Source organism: Eptesicus fuscus, chromosome 20 (genome assembly GCF_027574615.1).
Source record: "Eptesicus fuscus isolate TK198812 chromosome 20, DD_ASM_mEF_20220401, whole genome shotgun sequence".
Lineage (NCBI taxonomy): Eukaryota > Metazoa > Chordata > Mammalia > Chiroptera > Vespertilionidae > Eptesicus > Eptesicus fuscus.
In genome coordinates this window covers 28,961,318-28,985,732 of record NC_072492.1, presented here as the reverse complement: position 1 = coordinate 28,985,732, position 24,415 = coordinate 28,961,318, and the positions used below count along the sequence as shown (strand labels likewise).

General features: G+C 39.9%; 1 protein-coding gene across 2 annotated transcripts in view; it reads left to right on the top strand.

Moving 5' to 3' along the window:
- USP32 (ubiquitin specific peptidase 32) overlaps window positions 1-22,067 on the top strand; it is a 124,354-nt gene extending 102,287 nt beyond the window's left edge. For both annotated transcript variants that reach the window (XM_054708936.1, XM_054708935.1), the window contains exons 26-34: window positions 429-640; window positions 4,830-5,014; window positions 6,676-6,762; window positions 7,730-7,850; window positions 13,759-13,950; window positions 16,322-16,610; window positions 17,690-18,126; window positions 18,807-18,899; window positions 19,904-22,067. In XM_054708936.1, coding sequence (XP_054564911.1) covers window positions 429-640; window positions 4,830-5,014; window positions 6,676-6,762; window positions 7,730-7,850; window positions 13,759-13,950; window positions 16,322-16,610; window positions 17,690-18,126; window positions 18,807-18,899; window positions 19,904-20,077 — 1,790 coding nt within the window. In that variant the 3' untranslated portion in view covers window positions 20,078-22,067. The remainder of the gene's footprint in view (window positions 1-428; window positions 641-4,829; window positions 5,015-6,675; window positions 6,763-7,729; window positions 7,851-13,758; window positions 13,951-16,321; window positions 16,611-17,689; window positions 18,127-18,806; window positions 18,900-19,903) is intronic.
- The last annotated feature ends 2,348 nt before the right edge of the window (window positions 22,068-24,415 follow it).

Below are 24,415 nucleotides of genomic sequence, written 5' to 3'. Positions count from 1 at the left end.
AAAATAAATTTTAAAAAAATGAAATAATTAAAAGGAAAAGTTTCTAGTCTCTGGCTAGAGACTGTCACACTTGACAGAACATTTTTAGAGGAAAGGAGAAATGAATTTTTAGAGGAGAGGAAAAAGAAAACAAGTGGTAGAACTGTTTGGGTGCCACAGCATGGTGCTAGTAAAGGTTTCTGCAAAAATTCAACTTACACTTTCCAGAAGTTAATCTTTCTTTGCCATTTAGTCTTAAGTGTGAGTTATAGAAGTAAAATCTGAAATTAAAATCTTCTGATCAATCTAGAATTATTATGTGAACTATAATTTCTCCTTGTCCTTGGTTAAAAGAGACTACTATCAGTAGTTTAGATCTTCACAATATTTGAGAAAAAAAATGGAAGTACCACAAGCTTATGGTGCTATATTTATCTTTGAATTTGTAGATATCTCCTCTTCCCCATCCACAAATGGAATATTAACCTTAACCACCAATGGGGACCTGCCCCGACCAATATTCATCCCCAATGGAATGCCAAACACTGTTGTGCCATGTGGAACTGAGAAGATCTTAACAAATGGAATGGTGAATGGTCATATGCCATCTCTTCCTGACAATCCCTTTACAGGTTACATCATTGCAGTCCACCGAAAAATGGTTAGTTTGATGTTAGGCAAGTTACTGCTGGTCTTGCCAGTGTCATTTGTGAGACAGCCATTTTCTTTCTTTGCAACATTTTCTTTTTGTGCACTTTCAATGTGTTATGTATGCTATTGTAAGGGATCATAGCCTGTGTATGAAATGACATTTCTCACTCATTTTTAAGCAGCAACGGAATAGTAGTACATACTATTTTCTTTTAAAAGTGTGTGTCTCTTATATTTCATGTAGGCAAGTACATCTTCTCTACCATATAAGTATGGATGTCTTTGGAGAAGGTTTTGTTTTTTTGTTTGCTTGGGGGTGGAAGGGCACCAAAAATGTTCTTGGGCAAGATAAGTTGTTTCCTAGGACTGCTGTGACAAATTACCACAAACCTGGTGGCTTAAAACAACAAATTTATTCTTTCACAGTTCTGGAAGCCAGAAGTCCATAATCAAGGTCTCGACAGGGCTGTGCTCCCTTCAAAGGCTTTAGGGGATAATTCTTTCTTACCTCTTCCAACTTCCTTTAGAAGGAAGGAAGAATTTGTGATGGAAAGGAAGCAAGAGGGAGGCTTTTAGAGTGTTGGTTATATTCTATTTGTTGACCTGACTCATGGTTACATAGTTATTTGATTTTTGCTAATTCTTTGAATTAGTAATTCTTGACTAAAATGAGTTTCTGACTATGTAGATGATGTTCTATGGACCATGTTTTAGACAGGATTGTATGAGTGGACAGCCTACAGAATTACAGGATACATTTGTGACTTGAAATTGTCTTTAAGCACAGTTCCTACAGGTCCCATTAGCTAAAATAATTGGGTGATTCATGCATTTCCCCACCTCTTTTTCTTTTTTAATATATTTTTTTATTGCTTTCAGAGAGGAAGGGAGAGGGAGAGATAGAAACATCAATGATGAGAGTCATCAATTGGCTGCTTCCTGCACATCCCCTAGCAGGGACCTAGTCCTCAACCCAGACATGTGCCCTTAACTGGAATTGAACCTGGAACCCTTTAGTCCACAGGCTGACGCTGTATCCACTGAGCCAAACTGGCCAGGGCTTTTTTTTTTTTTTTTTTTTTACCATGTATTATCAGATCATATATTAAGAACTCTGAACCCCAAGGGGTTTCAGATTGGAGAGGGTGCAGGCCGGACTGAGGGACATCCCTCACACCTACCCCCCCATGCACAAATTTCATGTACTGGGCCTCTAGTAACAATAATAATACCAACACATGAAATAGGGCCTTAAAATCATGTATTTAGCTAAGCTTAATTGAATAATCCTATCTAATAAAAGAGCAATATGCAAATTAACCATCACTCCGCTACACCCACAAGCCACGCCCATGAGCCAATCAGGAGCAAATATGCAAATAAACCCAACCAAGCTGGCTATGGCCACAGAGAGCAGAAGGGAGGCTTGGGTTTCTCCGGCAATGGAGGAAGCCAAGCTTTCCACCTGCCCTTGCCGGCCTAGGCTTCCACTCAAGGCTACAAAGTTTCAATGATAGAAGATACATAAATCCAAACAGAAATGGCGGCAGCCACGGAGCTGGAAAGAGAAGGAGGCTAGGGTTGCCCCTGGCGATGGAGGAAGCCAAACTTTCCACACACCCTGGCCGGCCCAGGCCTCTGCTTAAGGCTACAAAGTTTCAATTATAGAAGATACATAAATCCCAACAGAAATGGCTGCCGCCATGGAGCAAGCAGAAGGCTTGGCTCCGCTCCAAGCTACAAAGTTTCAATTGTAGAAGATAAATAAACCCCAGATATCAGGGCCTCTGCTTGGGTCGCCAGGGGGCATGGCTGGCCTGCAAACCATCACAGGCTCCTCACCCAGTCTGCCCCACACCCCAAGGGAACTCCCACCCTGATCCGGGACACCCTTCAGGGCAAACCAGCCGGCCCCCTCCCGTGCACTAGGCCTCTATCCTATCTAATAAAAGAGTAATATGCAGATTGACCATCACTCCAACACACAAGATGGCTGCCCCCATGTGGACACAAGATGGCCAGCAGGGGAGGTCAGTTAGGGGTGACCAGACCAGCAGAGGAGGGAAGTTGAGGGCAAACAGGCTGGCAGGGGAGCAGTTAGGCATCAATCAGGCTGGAAGGCAGAAGCGGTTAGGGTAAGGTGACCAGATTTTAACATTGGTAAAGCGGGACACCATTGACTGGGGCGGGGGGGGGGAGGGTTCTTGATTAAAAATTTGGTCTATATGAAGTAACAAAAATTTTCATAGAACGCAAAAATAGTATTGTAATATATTTTTTTTAATTTCAACATAAGTACAATTTACAAATATAATAAATAAAAAATTATGTATAGTATTATTTTATTCTTTGGCATATTTCTCATTTGAGTGAATTTTTTTTTAGTAGATTGCTGTTGTTGTTTAAAAGGTCATGAATTTGCCGTAACTTAAGTCGTGTCACTTTCAAGGCCGGCGCTAGACTTTTTGCTGCCACTATAAAATATAAATAATACGAGTACTGTCTGCTAAATTCAAGAAAATTTATGTATTTATGAAATAAATAAATAAATTACTTACCTAAATTATCTGAATAGCTGATTTGTAATGACATCACTTGTTTAACTAGCTTACTAGCACACAGTACGATGTGTATCGTCTGAGAGACAATTACAAAATGTTTTCGTCGCCCTAACCGGTTTGGCTCAGTGGATAGAGCGTCGACCTGCGGACTGAAGGGTCCCAGGTTCGATTCTGGTCAAGGGCATGTACCTTGATTGCGGGCACATCCCCAGTGGGGAGTGTGCAGGAGGCAGCTGATAGGTGTTTATCTCTCATCGATGTTTCTAACTCTCTATCCCTCTCCCTTCCTCTCTGAAAAAAATCAATAAAAAAAAAAATGTTTTCGTCGTTGCCAATCCTAAAAAATGCCATTGTTCATTAAGTCCAAACAATGGTGGTCCAATTCTAACAACTGATCAACAATGCGAACTTTGATAAGCAGTTCTCAGTAATTATTTTTTATTATTAAAGTTTAACATTATAAAGTTAACAAAAATAATATAAAACTCATATCCTGGCTAAATAGCCACAGGCCACCAAAAACCGTATATTCCCTTCCCATTCTCCCGCCATTCCCTAGCTTGTCGTGCATTCTTTCCAAAAATCGGGACTTTTTTAAGACGCTGCGGGACGTGGGACAATTTGTTAAAAATTGGGACTGTCCCACCAAAAGCGGGACTTCTGGTCACCTTAGGTTAGGGGCAATCAGGAAGGCAGGCAGGCGAGCAGTTGGGAGCCAGCAGTCCTGGATTGTGAGAGGGATCCCAGATTGGAGAGGGTGCAGGCTGGGCTGAGAGACCGCCCCCCACCCCTGCACGAATTTCGTTCACCAGGCCTCTAGTTGCAAAATAAAATGCTTGAGAATCAGAAATAAAAGTCTTTTCACTTGGAAACTAGCTAACCCTTAGTGAGTTTATAGATTATTGACTTGGCTTCTCTAACTACTACATAAAGGCCAACCGAAAGAATTAAATGTCTCAGTGCTTAGCAGCTTTTTTGAATAATCCTGAACTCCCAACAATCTATTATACTAAGTTTTTGTTTTATTAAGCAACCATTTCCAAGCTAATTCTGTGCAGTATCTTTATTAAGGAATTTCAACTTAACATACTCAAAGCAAATATTTTTAAATTTTACCTTTTAATTTGTCACATATTTTAAAAATTAAAAAATACCATAGCCATTCAGCTGCTTTTAGGAAGGTGGATAAATTACAAAATTAAATGACTGGTTTCATAAGTCTCCAAAGGTCTCCAGTTGTCAGCAGCATATTTTCTGAAAATTGTATTTGGAGGGAGTATTGGGTTATTGCCATACTTTCTAGAGAAAGGGTTTTAATTGCTTAAAAGCCTTGAGCTACAAAACAATTACTAGTTTTTACATATGGTTCAGTGTGTGTATATTAAATGTTTACCAGAGAAAACTAGTTTGAAAATATTAAATGCTGAAAATCCAAGTTTGATAGATAGCCACACTGAAATTGGTAGTACCTCAACCTTCCAGTGATTCCACTATAAGTTTATCTTCATGTTAATAAAGAGTAGTAGTGACTAGTTTGAAATTGATAGTGATGCATGTTATTGGTAGTTGTAGAAGAACAAAAGGGAGGAATGAGAGGCTTCTCTTCTCAGTTCTCTCTTCTCTTGTTTATGCTTATAGATGAGGACAGAACTATATTTCCTGTCATCTCAGAAGAATCGCCCCAGCCTCTTTGGAATGCCACTGATTGTTCCATGCACTGTGCATACCCGGAAGAAAGACCTATATGATTCAGTTTGGATTCAAGTATCTCGATTAGCCAGCCCACTCCCACCTCAGGAAGCTAGTAACCATGCTCAGGATTGGTGAGTTCAGGGGATCAGCTTAGACCTGTGGTTTCCAAACTCCAGAAGAATGTATATGAATTCTGTGTGACTTATAGGACCCATTTTATGTAGGTTTAAACACTCTTTGAAGAACCATTCAGGGGATATATAATTCATCCATTTGGTTTGATCTTGTGAGTAGGAGAGTCTATACAGATTCCTTTCTTCACCTAGGCATTCTAATGTCTAATAATCCTTTTATTCACTAATCCCTCCTGCTGCTTTAAATGCTTCAGGTAATATTCTTTACGACTTTTACTGCAAAAATGGAGTATGAATTTGCCAGGGAATTTGTAGCATCTCAACCCTCTGAAATTCATAATGGGAGCAATAGTGTGCATATCTATACGTGAATTCTGAAAAAGTCTCATGCCATAACAATTGGATTGTTTCCATACGATGTCATTTTAATATGGAATAATTTCATAATAAATTATTATATTTCATAAGAATAATTAAAGAATAAACACCTTCTTTTTTCTTTCCATTCCTCCTACCACTGTTCTATTGGATTACTAAATGTATTTCTTCTAACAATCATTGGAATTGTAGTCCCTTATTTATATCTCAGTTGAATTGTAGATCATTTTCTTGCTATAATTGTGCAAATGAGAGTTCTGCCTCTTTGTGAACTGAGTAAAGAAAGTAAAGAAGTTCTATTAGCTAACAGGTTATTTGTTATGGTTTTGGGTCATTTGATGATTAGATAAGACAAGGTAACAGTTAGTGAGTCCTTATCATGGCTTCATTACCATCAGTAGCCACTACCAGTTGCCAACTGAGCCATAAAGTATATTCTTTGCGTTGCTTCTTAGCAAGGATACATAATACATACTTTTTTTTTAAAGTTGAGACCTCACAAGGCTATCTTATAGTTAAAAGATATTACTCTAAAATTAATGTTACCGGTATGTAGTTTATAACTTTGAGTAGTACAAAGGAAAAGGGTTACCTAGCATGTACCAGATCAGGGGTTCTGATTAAAGAAAGCTTCTAAATATGTAATCAACATCTCTAAAAACCATTATGAGTCCTGACCAATTTGCTCAGTGGTTAGAGCATTGATCCTCTGGTTGAAGGGTGAAGGGTTTGATTTCTGGTCAAGGGCACTTACTTGGGTTTCGGTTTGATCCCTGGCTCTGGGCGGGGAGAATGTGGGAGGCAACCAATCAATATGTCTCTCTCACATTGTTTTTTCTCTCTCTCTCCCTCCCCTCCTCTCTCTCTTTCACTTTTTCTAAAAACAACAAACAAAAAACATGATCTTTCAGCTTTCTGTGGTGTGTCAATGTTCTTGCCATGGAAAGATCTAATTATTTTAGCCTGATGTGAATTAAGTCTTCTGATAGGATTAGGGCTGAAGGATAATTGGTGTTTGATTAGCTTATCCTTCCATGTGGACTCTCTCAGAGACTTCTGGCAGTCTAGTATGTCTACACTTGGATACAGCATGGGAGCCCTGTGTGTGGGTGGTACAGGGCCCAGCTAATGGGTTAGGGTAAGCAGCATGGAGCTGTAAATGTGAGCATGCTGCTACAACAGATGCCCCTTCTGAGGATTATTTCATGGGAAGATGAAAAGGAGTTGAGAACTCAAATCAGAAATGTTTCTTACAATCTTTGGTTTATGTTCTGTTTCAGTGATGACAGTATGGGCTATCAATATCCATTCACTCTACGAGTTGTGCAGAAAGATGGGAACTCCTGTGCTTGGTGCCCATGGTATAGGTAAAGTAACCTTCTGCAAAAGAAAAATTTTAGTAGCTCCAGATATTATACCTTTTTAATAAGATTTCTCCGTTTTAGACTGAGAAGTTGAAATAATCTTGGGAATTGTTCATCATCTCTTCCTTGTGAAGTCTGTATAAGTTTTACTCTTGAGACATCTGGTTTTTTAAACTCTAGAGTCTCATCAAATTCATAGTTTATGATCAACATTATCTCAAATATCCAATTCCCATAGTACTTCTTTGCTACAAAGTTCATATAGTTATATGAATTAATAAATGGTTATCAAGTACTTTGAAAAGCCAAAGACTTGAAAAGTAATAAGCATGATTCCCTGAAATAATAATAATTATTAACATACTAGAGGCCCGGTGCATGAAAATTCATGCACTGGAGGGGGGTCCCTCAGCCCAGCCTTCCCCCTCTCACAGTCTGGAAGCCCTCAGGGGGGGAGGTGATGCCCCCATCACACCTCTGCTGCTGCCACTGCCAGTAGTGCAAGCCTCGGCCAGCCCTGGTTACCTGAGCCTTGGGCGGCCCTGGGCAGCTGGGCAGCCACCATCCGAGGATTGCCTGCACCTTGGGCCAGCCCTGGGTGGCTGGGCAGCCGACATCTGAGGCTTACCTGCACCTTGGGCCAGCTCTGAGCAGCTGGGCAACCGCCATCCGAGGCTTGCCTGTGCCTTAGGCCAGCCCTGGGCAGCTGGGAGGCTGAGGGGACTGGGGGACTCCAGAGGCAGGTGCCATCTTGTGGCTATAGGCGCTGCCATCTTTGAGGGTGTGATGGTCAATTAGCATATTCCCTCTTTATTAACTAGGATATTCATGCATTTATTAGTCTGAAGTAAGAAGCCCAAGACAAACTGAACCCAAGAAGAAATGTAGAAAGGGAGAATATTTCTGATAAAGAAAAATTTTATTCCTTCATAATTATTCCTTCCTCGGTATATCTTTTTTCTGCCTTTAGATTTTGCAGAGGCTGTAAAATAGATTGTGGGGAAGACAAAGCTTTCATTGGAAATGCCTATATTGCTGTAGATTGGGACCCCACAGCCCTTCACCTCCGCTATCAAACATCACAGGAAAGGGTAAGTACCCAGTGCCATCGCAAGATGGTTGTTTTTATATGTAAAATTTGTCCTGGTTTAACTATTATGCCATTTCTGTTATACGCAATTTAAGCACAGCCAGAAAAACATTCATTGACATTCTCTATGGCACTTAATATATTGACTTGATTACATGGATGTTTCCATTTTCCCACTTCTAGAGATAATTGTATTGGGGCTTTATTAAAAAAAAATTTTTCTTTTTTTTATTGGTTTCAGATTGTGGACGGGAGAGAGAAAAAGAAAGAGAGAGAGAGAGAGAGAAACATTAATTGATTGCCTCCTGAATGCGCCACAACTGGGGATCAAACCCGCAAGCTGGGTATGTGCCCTCACTGGGAATTAAGCCCACCACTTTTTGGTGTATGGAACGATGCTCCAATCAACTGAGCCACACCGGCCAGGACTATATTGGGTCTTTAAAGTTAAATACAACTAATAAGTAAATCTTGTAACAAGATTCTAGGTGTAATTAAGAAGTTATATTCTCTGGGCATGACATACCAATCAGTAAATATCTCACTGCCTGTTTATTAATTATTAGAGGCCTGGTGCATGAAATTCGTGCATGGGGGTGTGTGTCCCTCAGCCCAGCCTGCACCCTCTCCAATCTGGGATCCCTCTCACAATCCAGGACTGCTGGCTCCCAACTGCTCACCTGCCTGCCTTCCTGATTGCCCCTAACCACTTCTGCCTGCCAGCCTGATCACCCCCTAACCACTCCGCTGACAGCCTGATTGATGCCTAACTGCTCCCCTGCCAGCCTGATTGCCCCTAACTGCCCTCCCCTGCAGGCCTGGTCACCCCTAACTGCCCTCCCCTGCAGGCCTGGTCACCCCTAACTGCCCTCCCCTGCAGGCTTGATCGCCCCAACTGCCCTCTCTTGCAGGCCTGGTCCCTCCCAACTGCCTTCCCGTGCTGGCCATCTTGTGGCGGCCATCTTGTGTCCACATGGGGGCAGCCATCTTTGACCACATGGGGCAGCCATCTTGCGTGTTAGAGTGACAGTCAATTTGCATATTACTCTTTTATTAGATAGGATTATTGAAACTGCAGCATTTTGGTAACCAAAATTACTTAGCTCACATGCATTCCAGGGCTGTAGTTGCTACCTTTAATGGGTGTAGTGCGTAGAAAAATTAGAAAAAGTATTGAATGTTTCAGTGCTGAACAACTAAGATTACATCTCAATGGCTTTTCACCTTGGGATTCCTCTACTGCCACTCTCTGGCTAGAGCAATTTTTAAATTTTGAAAACGTTACTTCAAAAAAGAATACTAAAACATATAAATAAATAAATAGAATTAAAAAATAATAATAATATTGCCCTAGCCGGTTTGGCTCAGTGGATAGAGCGTTGGCCTGTGGACTGAGGGTCCCGGGTTCGATTCCAGTCAAGAGTGCACATGCCCTGGTAGCAGCTCAGTCCCCAGTAGGGGGCATGCAGGAGGCAGCCAATCAATGACTCTCTCATCATTGATATTTCTCTCTCTCTCCCTCTGCCTTCCTCTCTGAAATTAATTAAAAATATATATATATTAACTCCATACTTGAAAATGTTTGTCAAATGCTATTTGAAGGGTCAATTGAGTACGAAGCTTATGGGTAGAGATAAGATGAATCTGATGGAGAGGGGGAAAAAGCAATAGAATCAAAGGAGTTTCTTAGTTACATGAAGAATTGTAGTGGCCTTTGCATTTATTTAGCTCTTGATGGAAATTTCCTTTACTGTTCAAGAGAGTGTTCCCTTTAGATAGGTTAGTAATGATAATTGACTTTTCTGTCTTTTTGTGCTACTGAAGAATGAGGAAACTACCAATTCCAGACCTAGTTCCCTATTTGGATCCCTCAATATGTCCCCATATACCTTGAGGCTCCTGGCAGCTCTCACTAGGCAAGGAAGAGTGTAATTTGTGGATACTTGCCAAATGAAAGATCGTTGAGCTAAAGGAAGTTGAAGAGAAGTTGATCTGGTAGATCATGCTCTCTGTAGCAAGGTAATGCAATAATCTCAGCCATGCTTCCTTTGAAGAGGGAAAATTTTAGCAACTGATGAAGATTCCTGAATCTGTCAGCACAAAATCTGACAGAACATTATTGTGACAAGATACTCCTGTCAAAGATGAAAAATGATTTGGCTCTGTAAATCTCTTTATTTTTTTAACAAGCTGAGTGTCAATTTGAAAAGCTCTGGAGGACATCCTGCTTATAGGAAGAACAGCCTAAGTGACCTGTTCAATCTCATCCCATTTCTACTTTCAGTGATGCTCTTAGGACACCATGGAAACCAAGTTACAATTGAGATATTTTGCCTTGCTAGAGAGTGGGGCCACATGACTCATTTTTTCCCTACGTAATATATATTCCTACATGTGGCTTCTGTGTGTGCTTGGAGAATCACATAGATAAAGGAAGATACCTTAGTTTTAAATTAAGATTATTGCCCACATGTTTTATACTTTTTATTTTTTTAATTTTTATTTATTGATTGATTTGAAACAGAGAGAAAGAGAAACATTGAGGTGCCTTGACTGGAGATCAAACCTGCAACCTTGGTGTATTGGGATGATCTGACCAATTGAGTTACCTGGCCAGGGCCTCATATGTTTTATACTTTTTATTCCAGTGATTTCCCTTCTAGGAACTTATCTGTAATTTGCTGATAAATCTCCATCATGGCATTTTTTAGTAAAAAATTAGAAACAACTTGTATTTGTCCCGCATTAGAGGAATGATTAAGTAAAGCATGGTATAGTAATTGGATAAAATATTATACAGTTATTGAAAATGATGACTACCAGGAGTTTTTACTGACATATATGGGAAGATACTTATGATATGTTGTTTTTTTATAAAAAAGCAAGATAGAAAGTTGCATATACTGAAAAATCTCTTCAATATGAAAAAATACTATTTAGGAAAAGGACAAAAAAATCTGCCAATATTTTGACATGTTTGTCTTTGTATTAAGAATAAAAAGGTTCCCTGCCTTTTTACATTTTTCTTTGCTTTCCAAAATTTCTATGTGAATGTTTTCAGAAAAAAAGTAGAGAGGATATTGTTTGGTTTTGTTTTTCCTCTCTTCGTTTAGACCTCACATTTCTTAATAGAAAATTAAACTAGGTAATTTCTTAGAACTCCCTCTTTTCTAATCTTCCTATGTAATAAAAGGCTAATATGCAAATTGCCCCCTCAATCGGGCAACCAGGGGGCGGGGCTGGCTGGCCAACCGTCTTCGTCCCCTCCCCCTCGGCCAGCCGCCTGATTGGCCCCAATCAGGGCAGGCCTGCCGTACCCTGGCCATGAATGAATTTGTGTACCAGGCCTCTAGTAGTATTATAATATATGAACACTGTTACTTTATTCCTTATGTTTTGTGTTAAGAATGAGCATTCAAGCAACTTAGAAAAAAAGGAAGAGGATGCCAGTAGTAATTTAGACTATTTGAATAATAGAGAATCTGGCAATGGATCTCAAGAAATAAAGGAAGGGAATCTCTGTGATTTAGGGAAAAATATTTTTTAATATATTTTTTTTATTTTTTACAGAGAGGAAGGGAGAGGGATAGAGAGTTAGAAACATCTATGAGAGAGAAACATCGATCAGCTGCCTCCTGCACGCCCCCTACTGGGGATGTGCCTGCAACCAAGGTACATGCCCTTGACCGGAATCAAACCCGGGACCCTTCAGTCCACAGGCTGACGCTCTATCCACTGAGCCAAACCGGTTACGGCTGATTTAGGGAAATTTTGTTGATAAATAAAAATTATTGTCAGTCCACAAATATGGTGGTTTTTTTTTTTTATTGGTCTTTCTCCCTGTCTCCATCTAGTTCCATAGAAAATACAGTCAATAAAAATCAACATTCCTTACTAACTTACTGTAATTTGTGGTTGGCCATAAAGCATCCTTGATAGAGATAATGTTTAACTTGTTATGAGAAGAGACACTACTGTATTTGATACACCTCTTTTCCTACTCTGATTCCAACAGCCATAATACAGTATGGGATTTTTTTGTTTGTTTGTTGGGGGATTTTGGTTTGTTTTTTTGTTTGTTTGTTTGTTTTTTAGAAGAATGTCAGTTTTTCCCTGAGATGTGAACAGCTCTAAAGATGATAAGAGTTATTAGTATCAGAAAAGAAATCAGTGACCCCAGGTCAAGCTATATTTCCCTTTCTGAAAGAAAGTATTTTCCTCAAGTTCTCCTTTTTAAATGAATTCTTTTGAAATGGATGGTGTTACAATGCTAAAACCCTTAATTGCACGGTTAACCTCAACCTTGATAGTTTATAGAAGTATTTGGCAGCCTGTAATTCAGCCATCCTCTCATGTAGGAAAAAAGTCACCCCTGAAAAACTGTTCTAAACTGCATGTGTTGAGATGTGCTAGCTTGTAATTTAGGGAGCCCACTGTTCCCACTGTCAGTTTAGGAAGGGAAACCTAAGGGAAATTGCCTCAGGCAAAGAGAACTAATTCACCTTTGGAAAGGAGGTTTAATAATTGGAGTGATGGACATGTGTGTGACCTTTGCCAGAAAGAGAGGCATTCGGTTTTGGACTTGTATTCCAAACTCCACCCTGGAATAAAAAGGTCCCTATGTGAAGTCTCACGGTAGCTTTCATAGTCCTCATACTATGCCTCACCCACCATAGTTCTTGATTGCTTATTAAGTTACAGCCAAATATTGGAGAAGGAAAAATTATTCCTTTTCTGTTGTATTTTAGGCCCCTACTTCTCTCCCTCCTCCTGATCCCACACCACCTTCAACACACATCCTTACATACCTACCCCCTTTGCTGTCTCTTCTTTCTTTTTAAAAATAAATTTTTATTGACTTCGGAGAGGAAGGGAGAGGGAGAGAGAGATAGAAACATCAATGATGAAAGAGAATCATCGATCAGCTGCCTCCTGAACTCCTCACAATGGGATCAAGCCCACAACCCAGGCATGTGCCCCCATCCGGATTTGAACCTGGGACCCTTCAGTCCTCAGGCTGACACACTATCCACTGAGCCAAACCAGCTAGAGCTGTCTCTTCTTTCTTATACTTACCATCTTCTTGCTCCAAAGCCTAGTGTGTTGGTTAATGGGACCACGGAGGTTTGGAAGGTATTAGTGGCCTTCTCAACAAAACCCGGCTCTTTGAGCCTACTGTTTTATTGCTGTCTCAGATAGAGGCATTGTGAGGCAGGAGATAAATAATGACACACATGGTATTCTGATAACTTTGTGTTACATTTTGTCAATATGCAACTGAGTTGTTTCCTATGGGGTTTAACACTCTGATGTGTTGTATTCTCATGGTGAGCTTTTCTTACCTTTCTTATTTAATTCAGATCTGGCATCTGTGTTCCTGTGATATTATTTCTCCCTAGCCTCTGTAAAGCCTGCAACATTCTAATAATGTTCTGTCTCTCTAGGTAAAAAATTAAAAGACTTAATCTGAACACCCCTGGCTTGAAGGCCAGCTCACATGTAAGCTGTTTTAGGATTTCAAAATTGTAAAATAAATAGGCAATTCCTTGTTGGGTTTTGTCATTTCTAACCATTCAGAAAATATTCAAGAGCTATGGTCATATAAATGGAAATTTGGTCAAGGATGTGATGTTTGTGAATAAATGTACAGATGGTGTATTTGCTCAGAGACTTTTAGTTTGGATTGTATTATCTTTTTCTTCATGTAGAATAAAATGAGGGTCTATCACCTAGAGCAGTGGTCGGCAAACTGCGGCTGTGGCTCGCGAGCCGCGGTTTGCCGCTCTGTTGACTAATGAGTTTGCCGACCACTGACCTAGAGGATTATGCATAGCCAGGTGACCATTTTAAACTCGCTCCCTTCCCCACTCACCTTCTCCCCCTATTCTTCCTATTCCTTCCACTTACAGGTTGTCGATGAGCATGAGAGTGTAGAACAGAGTCGGCGAGCACAAGCTGAACCCATCAACCTGGACAACTGTCTCCGTGCTTTCACCAGTGAGGAGGAGCTGGGGGAAAATGAGATGTACTACTGCTCCAAGTGTAAGACCCACTGCTTAGCAACCAAGAAGCTGGATCTCTGGAGGCTTCCCCCAGTCCTGGTACGTTACAGTCCTACCTCGGAGAGAGCAAGAGTCTGGCAAAAAGGAAAGAAGTAATGAACAAATAGTTTTTATTATTTTTGAGAATAAAATCCTCCCCTCAGCAATGCTTAAGACACTTTTGCTGTGCAAGATTTTTGTGTTGCACACAGAAATTAATTGTTCTACAGGTATTTGCTAGTTCTTGTTCCTAAAGAGCAGACCACTAAAAAGGAGAGAAAAGTCATGTAAACCAGTAACTGCCATTCCACACAATGTGTAAGAAGGGTCAAAAGTGGTACAACCTGGTGAATTTGAACTGCAAAAGAAAGTGAAAGCACTTCTGACTCTAGGGAGAGAGAGCTTTAGGCTCATCGTTAGTGGATTGTAGAAGAACAGCTGAGCCTGGAGCCTCAGGGTCCATTGTGCTGGGTCTCATGGCCACAGCACACATGTGCAATGGGGCTTATGTGTTCTTTTGAATTTTATTTACTTCTGCCTTCGTCCTTTATGAATTAGGAAACTCTCCTGTTGTTTGTCAGATGAGTTTGAAGTGACAATTTTTCTTATTCATTTAAGAAAGCCTTTTTCTTAAGAGTGGAGATATCATAACAAGTGTAACTATAAGGCAGTGGTGTATTTTAACAAGATCTTATATGCATTTTTTTATTCGTGTTTTCTTCCTACTACTCTGTAAAACTGTGAGTGTAGGTTGTTGTTTTTATTTTATTAATCTAGAACAACTAGGGAAGAATGCACAAGTAATTAATAATTTTGGCTAGCTAGCTACAGGGATAAGAACTGAGGGAAGGGGAGAAGGCCAGAGCAGGCTTGGGGACAGGCAGATAGGAAGGGGGATAGTGTTTTTTGTTTTGTTTTGTTTTACTTGAATTATAATTAACACAGAATTAAATGCATAGATTTAAAATATCTAGTTTGATGAGTTTTGACAATTATATATATTCATATAACCATCACATAAAACATATCTTGGACATGTATTGTAGTAAAGACATTTATAAAAACTATGTTTTTGAGGTCTTTAAAAAATAATGAGCCCAACCAGCATGGCTCAGTGGTTGAGCATCAACCTGTGAACCAGGAGGTCATGGTTCATTTCCCAGTCGGGACATACTAGTATACGTGGATTGCGGGCTCAATCCCCAATGTGGGGCATGCAGGAGGAAGCTGATTGATGATTCTCATCATTGATGTTTCTTTCTTTCTCTCTCTCTCTCTCTCTCTCTCTCTCTCTCTCTCTCTCTCCCTCTCCCTCCCTCTCTCTCCCTCTCTCTCCCTCTCCCTCTCCCTCTCCCTCTCCCTCTCCCTCTCTGAAATCAATTAAAAATATATTTTAAAAAATAATAATAATGAGTGCCCCGGTTGGGTGGCTAAGTTGGTTAAGTGTTATCCCATACACCATAAGGTTGTGAGTTCAATTACCAGTCAGGGTACATTAGGAAAGCAACCAATCGGTTTCTCTCCCTCTCCCTCTCCCTCTCCCTCTCCCTCTCCCTCTCCCTCTCCCTCTCCCTCTCCCTCTCCCTCTCCCTCTCCCTCTCCCTCTTCCTCTCCCTTTCCCTCTCCCTTTCCCTCTCCCTCCCCCCCCCCTCTTTCTCCCCTTTCTTCCTTCCTTCCTTTCCTCCCCCCACCTCTCCCCCTTTCTCTCTCTCTAAAAATCAATAAAAACATATCCTCAGGTGAGGACTACAAGTAAATAAATAAAAAACAATGATGAGAAAATGTTTTGAGAGCTTGGTGGGCTTCTATGATATCCACACACCAGCGTGGATAGGAAGGGATTTTCTTTATATTAACAGTAAATTGTTAAGCATCTAGTGTAGAGGTAGCTACCAAAGATCTGTGCCCGCATTACAGAACTTAAACACTGGATGAATCTGGAGGAATTCATTGCTCTTGAAAAGAAGACAAGCCAGAAAGTAGGGAGATTCTTATGCTCTTCAGGATTTCCTGGTAGCCATCAAAGGATATGGTAAGAAAGGAGAGATGTGCAGTCGGAGATTGGGTAAATCTCATCTATTTAAAAAACTCAATTTTTCTTCTATGATATTGGAGAGAGGTAGAGTTCAGTGTGGATCACAAACACAGAAAGCAGAGGGATACATGCAAATATAGGCTCCAAGAATGTTGAAGAAATTGGGAAAGAGAGTTTCGGATATACAGAGGATATGAAATTAGGGAGATTACCATGGTAACCATATAGCTAAAGGGCAGTGGCCCTACTGATAACTGTGTTACATAATAAAATCTTTTTTTTTTTTTTTTTCGAAAAAATGTTATGTTGTATATTCTTGAACATTCACATGTTCAAGATCTGTTTTGTATCTTTGGAACCCTCTAACCCTAGTGTTTTCTACCTTTTCTTCTCCAGATTATTCATCTTAAACGATTTCAATTTGTAAATGGCCGATGGATAAAGTCACAGAAAATTGTTAAATTTCCTCGTGAAAGTTTTGACCCTAGTGCTTTTTTGGTACCAAGAGACCCGGCTCTCTGCCAGCGGAAACCACTCACACCCCAGGGGGATGACTTCTGTGAGACCAGGGTTCCAGCAGGAGAGGTGAAGAAAATGGATGCCCAGAACTCCGCTGGGGAAGAGGATGTGCTCCTGAGCAAGAGCCCATCCTCGCTCAGCGCAAACATCAGCAGTAGCCCTAAAGGTGAAGAAGCCTAGGGACCTCCTGAAGCCCAGATATCACCCTGAGGGGAGCTCTCCCAGGACCCCTGTAGACGGCATGTTTTCCTCTCCCTTCCACTCTAGAGCAACAGCTTGATGAGATGGAACAAACTTATCTAGAATCAGACCTATCTAGATTTGAACTATGTGACTTTTAGCAAGAGATACAGCCTCCCTGCATCTATTTTTTATGTAGGAAATTGAGATAATACTTAGTTCACAGAGTGTGAGGATTTCATGACAGGAGTAAAGCACGAATGGTAGTTGTCATTCTTGTTCCCTTACAGCAGAGGTTCTCAAAGTGTGGTCCAGCAACCCATATAGAGTACCTGAGGGCCTGGAGGATCAGAACTATTTTCATAAAAATAATAAGACATTATATACCTTTTCACTGTCATTCTCTCACAAGTGTACGTTGAAGTCAGAGCCAGCATGTTGTGATAATATTGGTGAAATATGTGCTTGTATATTGTTTTTTTAGATTCTTCCATTTTAATTCCTAGTATGGTAAATATTGATAGATATAACCCATAAAACAAAAGTTCTAGAGGTCATCAACAACTTTTAAGGGTATATAAGGAAGTGGGTGGGGCTGTGACCAAAAACGTTTAAGACCCACTACCTTACAGGTTTGTTGTGAGAGGTAAAGATAATAGAGAGTTTCCAATACTATGCTTAGCAATACTAAGTGCTTAATAATTAGTGATTGTATTTTTAATCTAATTTTACATACAAGACAGAGAAGAAAATACATTTGTAAAACTCCTTGGGGCCTTAGTCTAATAATATTGTTTTAAACTGAATCTGACCTAAATCACCTTTCTACTATTTTCTAAGTTCCTACATGGTAATTTACATTTTCAGGACATTCTTGCATTTTCAGGGCTTGGCATTTTTAGTTCCTTATTGGCTACATAATAGGAACTAAAAAGTAGCCAGTCAGGACTCCCAGTCTTTACCTTTATGTGTACACTTGTGAAGGTGGCTTCAAAGTTACCATTTGGTGGCTAGCTTAATTTGTGGCATTTGAGTTTTATGAATCTTCCCTTTTCCCTTTGACAGGTTCACCTTCTTCATCAAGAAAAGGTGGAGCCAGCTGTCCCTCCAGCAAAAACAGCAGCCCTAACAGCAGCCCACGGACTTTAGGGAGGAGCAAAGGCAGGCTTCGGCTACCCCAGATTGGCAGCAAAAATAAACTGACGAGTAGTAAGGAGAACTTGGATGCCAGCAAAGAGAATGGGACTGTGCAAGTTTGTGAGCTGGCTGATACCTTGAGCCAAGGGCACATGCTGGGGGGCAGCCAATCTGAGCTGGTTACCCCTCAGGACCACGAAGTAGCTTTGGCCAATGGATTTCTTTATGAGCATGAGGCATATGGCAGTGTCTGTGGCAATGGCTACAGCAATGGTCAGCTTGAAAACCACAGTGAAGAAGACAGCACCGATGACCAAAGAGAAGATATTCGTGTTAATCCTATTTATAATCTATATGCAATTTCGGTAAGTGGTATATTGTATGGTTTTCAGAATGATCTGCATTTTTCAGTGAATTGTTCATTCATCATTCATTCATTTTTTTCAATGCTTGCTTATTTCCTAAGCATTGAGCTTGGTGATAGACAAAGTTAGCAGTAGGTATCTTGGCCTTCCAGATAAAATCCAAGATGCTCATAGAGTAATGTGGGTATAGTCATGTAATTATTATAACTGAGTCACAGGTTTGAGTTATTCACAATTGTGTGCTCCCAAGAAATTTTTGCTTTCTAAAAAATAATTGCAACCACAAAATATTTAGATTTGGGACTTTTGAATTTTGAATTTTTGGAAAAAAGGTTAGATGATCCAAAACTTTCCTTTTTGATCACCTAAGTCAGTGGTCGGCAAACTCATTAGTCAACAGAGCCAAATATCAACAGTACAACGATTGAAATTTCTTTTGGAGAGCCAAATTTTTTAAACTTAAACTTCTTCTAACGCCACTTCTTCAAAATAGACTCGCCCAGGCTGTGGTATTTTGTGGAAGAGCCACACTCAAGGGGCCAAAGAGCCGCATGTGGCTCGTGAGCCGCAGTTTGCTGACCATGGACCTAAGTGATTAGTGTTTTCCTGATCGGATCCTAGTAGTGTCCCCTGACCAGTTCTGTTAACGACTAACATACCTCCACTTTCTTCTCTTACAGTGCCATTCAGGAATTCTGGGCGGGGGCCATTACGTCACTTATGCCAAAAACCCAAACAGCAAGTGGTACTGTTACAATGACAGCAGCTGTAAGGTAGATATTCCCAATCTTTGAATAAAGGAAAACAAAAATGTCAACAATTCTGAGGGATATTTGTTTAAATAATGGACTTTCTCCTAAATGGAATAGATATTTCTGTTAGAAACAGTATATAGATGCCTTTAGTAGTTTTAGTTTGCTTGTTTTTTGTTTTTTTGTTAATCCTTATCTGAGGATTGTTTTTCCCATTGATTTTTTGTTGTTGTTGTTGTTGTTTAGAGAGGGTAGAGGGAAGGAGGGAGAGTTCGGGGGTAGGGGGGAGAGAGAAGTGAGAGAGACACGTGGATTGAATGCCTCCCACACATACCCCAACCGGGGCCGTGGTTCGAACCTGCAACTCAGGTACTTGTCCTTGACAGGTCTGTGACCCTTCAGTGGCTGACATTCTAACTACTGAGAAACAAAGGCCAGGGCTAGATGCCTTTAGTGTTAAAGGAACAAAAGTGATATGCAGAGGAGAGAATGAAAACATGAGTAGTTGCCCAGCTGGTATGGCCCAGTGGTTGAGCGTCAACCCATGAACCGGGGAGTCATGGTTTGATTCCCAGTCAGGGAATGTGCCCCTGTTGTGGGCTCAATACCCAGTAGGGAGCATGCAGGAGACAGCCAATCGATGTTTCTATTTCTCTATTCCTCTCCCTTCCTCTCTCTCTAAAGATCAATAAAAACACATTTTAAAAAAACACATGAGTAGTAAGGGGAAAAAAGTATTAGTTAATGATTAAAAGCTCTTGTCTTTTGAGCTATTAGAATTTGATGGGGAGGTTTTTGGTTATTCTTTTTTAACATGTCTGTAGTCAGAATATTTTCCCTAAAACAAACACTGAAAGTAATGGGGCTTATTTTGGGGGCAGGTATGAGACAGCCAAAATGTTAAGCTAATTGGAAGCAAACATGTTTAGTAATTGAAGAGGCTTGGTCTTCTCTTTCCTGGCAAGAATTAAGACCCAGCAGAGTGGTGACTTTTTTATTATTAAAGACTTTTCTTTTCCCTTTAGGAACTTCACCCTGATGAAATTGACACCGACTCTGCCTACATTCTTTTCTATGAGCAGCAAGGGATAGACTATGCACAATTTCTGCCAAAGATTGATGGCAAAAAGATGGCAGACACGAGCAGCATGGACGAAGACTTTGAGTCTGATTACAAAAAGTACTGTGTTTTACAGTAAGCTACCACTCTGGCTGCTAGACAGTCTGGTGGTAAGGGAGATGACTCCCCGTAGCTAACATTTGGCAAAAGTGTCCCTGAAAGGCAAGCTAACTAAAGGTAGTTATTTTTATCCTGTGACCCTGAAGCACAAAATAACAATCCTAATTAAAATAGCAGTTAGCATAACAGTAGTGATAGTTTTGTTTGGAAGTATCTCACACAAGTTCTCTGGTAGAGAACTTTCAGGCAGAGTCCACCATTAGCCTGTAAACAAAAGGGTTTGGCACCAGCCACCTGGGACCAAATAAGAACTAAATTGTGCTTGTCCAGATGTGAACAAATATGTAGTGAGTATAGAGTTTACCAATAATTATAACAAAATACTAAGAATTTCCTTGGAGTCAAAGTAAAACGAAAAATTATAGTGTTGTCTCGGGACGACATGATATGCTACCTCCTTTTTCCTGAAGTTTTATTCCATTATATTGACAAGATGGAGAAAGCAAGATCATGAAGGTGTGCAAAGGATTCTTATGGCATGGACGCAGATTTTTCCACTTATTTTTAAAGCATTTTCCCAGTCTTTTTATGTCTTTTCTTGCTTTTTATTTTTGTTGTGTTTGTGTTTGAGACACAACCAGTCATGGTGGCAGAGCCATATATAGTAGTCAGTCAGTCAAAGAATTTCTTAAGGGCTGTGTGCCTTCTACCCAGGGCCTTGGTTGGAAGACTCTATGAAGAAAAAAAAAGCATCCTGGGAATCCCGCTGAAATGGCCCTCTCAGATAGAGGCATCTTACTTTGGAGGATACTCTGTGTGTCCTCGAAAATGTGTTCCACCCCTGCTGCTGAGTGTGGTGGGGTAGTTGCCAATGTTTGCACCATCTTCACTTGCACGAGTTGCACAAAAAGCTTCTGAGAAGAAAATGGCATCAAAGCTAAATGGTATTTCACAATTAGTGATTATTTTTCTTTGTTTCTTTGTTTTGCACTTTAAAAAAGGAGAGAGTACATACAAATGAACTTTTCAAGACTTGTTTATATTTGATGGCTATAAGGGCTATACATTAACTTGAATGGGGTATTTCCCCCCATCATATTCAGTTTAAAAACAAAATACATCCCAAACATTGATAGTGTGTATTTTTAATGAAATTGGTGGTTTTAAAAGTAAACTTCTATTTTGTTTGCATGTCCAGTTTTTTTGTTTTGTTTTTGTTTTGGGTGTTTGTCTTTTTTTTTAATTTCCCAGTAGTAGTCATCAAAAGTTTTGTTTCTTTGCTCACTTTATTTTTTCCTCTGATAATTCAAGACTGGAACAAAAATGTAAATGTTATTTATTTCAGGCAGCATCTTTTTTCATGTGTTATTATAAAATATATATTCAAAGTAAATATTTCACTTTTTTTTCAGTCTTTTGGTATTCATCTGGACCCTGGAAGTTGGTTCTCATTAATTGTCAGATTCCATTTCCCTTTCTTCCTCATAGATAGTAGGTACCAAAGTAATTCAGCATTTGTGTTCTGATATCTGAGGCTAGTTATTATTCAGTTCTTCTCAGAGTAGTTGGAAAGGTTGTCTTAAATGCCTTCCTAAGTTGAAACCCTATTCAGAAGACTATAATTGCAAGTAGGAAGCAGTGGCCTAAATGGAATAATGAGATGAAGTCAGACAAAATGCATACTTAATAGTTTCATGATTTTCAGTATATAAAATCTGTCCATTCCTACCTGGACAAGTCCCATGAAAAAAAATGGAAGATTTTAAATAATTTCCTTACAGATGTTTTATTTAAACAGGTAGCACAATCTACTAATGTTGTTTGATCTATGTTTGTTATATTGGTTGTAATTAATTTTTTTAATTCATGACTAGTGGAAACTTTATTAAATTAACTATTAACTACATTCACCTTGTAAATTACTGTATAAAACTTGTTGACAATGCACTGACTTTAGAAATATGTTAATGTACATAGAGTGTAAATAAAATAGTGTTGATGTACTGAAATATGAACTGTATAAAAAAGTATTGGTAATTGTATATGGAGTGTATCTGTTTATCTGTAACTATTATCCAAACAAATTAAATACTGTGGCTGCATCTATGTGCTATTTTTCCTCTATACAAGTAAACACCAAAAAAAGTCCAATTCTTCAGCCTTTCTCTCTTTGACCCTGTTTTAACTCCCCTACTTGAATAATACTTACCTGACTTAGAGCGTAGATACTCCATCTCTGAAAGAATGGAAACTGTGTTGGAGGTAGAGCAAGGTATCTACACTGCTTTAAATTTGGCTCACATCCCTGTTAGGAAATTATTTTGAAGATATGGAAGGGGGTTGGAGAGAAGGGTAGACAGCAGGTGGTGAACTGAGAATTGATGGAGGAGGTCTTACACTAGCTTCATGCAGATTGGGAGATAAGGTGAAGAAGAGTAAGACTTCTCGTTTGTATAATGCCTTGAAATGATCCTGGATTTCCAGGTAGTGCTGAGAAACCAGCAATGTCCCTGGTTGTCTCTGGAAGGTCTCCAAAGAGGCATTTGGCAGCATTGAGAAGGGTGGGAGATTTGGAGCTGTGGGTCCTTCAACCTCAGCCCCTGTTTGTTTACCTTTAAAATTAGAATACCTACCTCTCAGGCTTATATTAAGTAAATGAAGCATATAAATGCCTGGCACAGTTTCTTGGTAAGTTGTCAATGAATGTGAAGTCCTAGCCCCATGAGATTCAATCTGTTTTGCAGAGATTTTTTTTTTTACTTGCTATACTAATGCTAAAAGAATTTCATAACTCTCTGCTCACATTCTCCAAAAATGGGAATACACATTAAAAATTTATAGAATGAAACATGTTGAATCAGCAGTAATGGTAGCTTGTTTAAAGAAACAAACAGAAAAGGGATCCAAAAAGTCATCAGAAAGCACAGCTTCTAAGTGTCATCCTGTGTCCCTGGCTTTTTAAATGCAGCCTTGAAAAGGACCAGCTTGTAGAGGTGGGTAAGCATTTATTTCTTGTTTCTGAATGGCCTTGTAGCGTGAGAGGGAGCTTCCATCTCCCAGCCTTTCTGGCTGAGGGTGGCACTTCCACATGGGATCTCCACCCCTTGGCGGCATTGCTCGCTATGGATTCCTTAATAGCAGACCCCATTGAATTGGAGTAAGTAGATTAATTGCCATATTTTCCCCAACTATTTTAAAGATGAAATTTAGAATTTTACTAGTCCAGGGTCAGAATGTGTAGTTTAAGGACCAAAGATCCCAGTTTTCCTTAATGATGTACCAGCAGGTTCCTTAGTATTGAAATTACAGTAAAAAATGCACACACCTCTGTGATCAGAGACCCATACAAGACAGAGCAAGTAAAAGGGGCTGTCTGTAGGTTTACCAAACTTCCTGAACAATGAGAATCAGGATAGTAAATAGTGAAAGGGCCTCAATCTCAGAGGCCTATAGGGACCAGGCTGGGACAGAGTGTAAGAGAAGCAGGCCCAGCCGTGGATGAGGATGGGGGCTAGTAGGGACTCTGGGGAGTTCTAGCCCACATCCATCTAAAGGCTCCACTTAATTGTTGCCATAGAGTCGTGGTTGGCAAACTGCGGCTCTTTGGCCCCTTGAGTGTGGCTCTTCCACAAAATACCACGGCCTGGGCGAGTCTGTTTTGAAGAAGTGGCATTAGAAGAAGTTTAAGTTTAAAAAATTTGGCTCTCAAAAGAAATTTCAATCGTTGTACTGTTGATATTTGGCTCTGTTGACTAATGAGTTTGCTGACCACTGCCATAGAGGAATGTGGAACCCAGTGTTACCAATCCTTGTTTTTTTTCTCCCCTTAAGAGAGGCCAGAAATCCAGCTATTAATACAAAATATCCAATTTAGAAATGTTGGCAATTAGTTTTTTTGTTTAAAGGTTAAACATTGTACTGTCCAAATAAAACTTATCTGCAAATCAGATATTATAAGCCACCAGTTTATGCCATCTGGTAAGTAGAAGTCAGATTCTAGCTCTGCTGTAACCTAAAACAAGTTCCTTAGACTTCTCGTGCCAAAGAGAATACCACTTTGTTCCTAAAGGTTATAAGGAAAAGATAATATAAGTGAATAGCCACAGAGCCTGACACCTCACTTAGGGAAACAACAGGTTTAATAAAACAATACGGTTAAAATAAAATTCATTATCAGCCCAGAAGCCTTCCGCTACCATGTGAGCACATTATAGGTACAGAGCTTTGTGCTAGATTCCCTGACAATTCATCTGTATCATAAACTGTGCTTGTTAAATGTGCTGGCTCCAGGGTCCCACCCATCGTTACATTACACCTGCGTTCTTTGCCTATCCTCACCCAGATTTATGAGCTCATC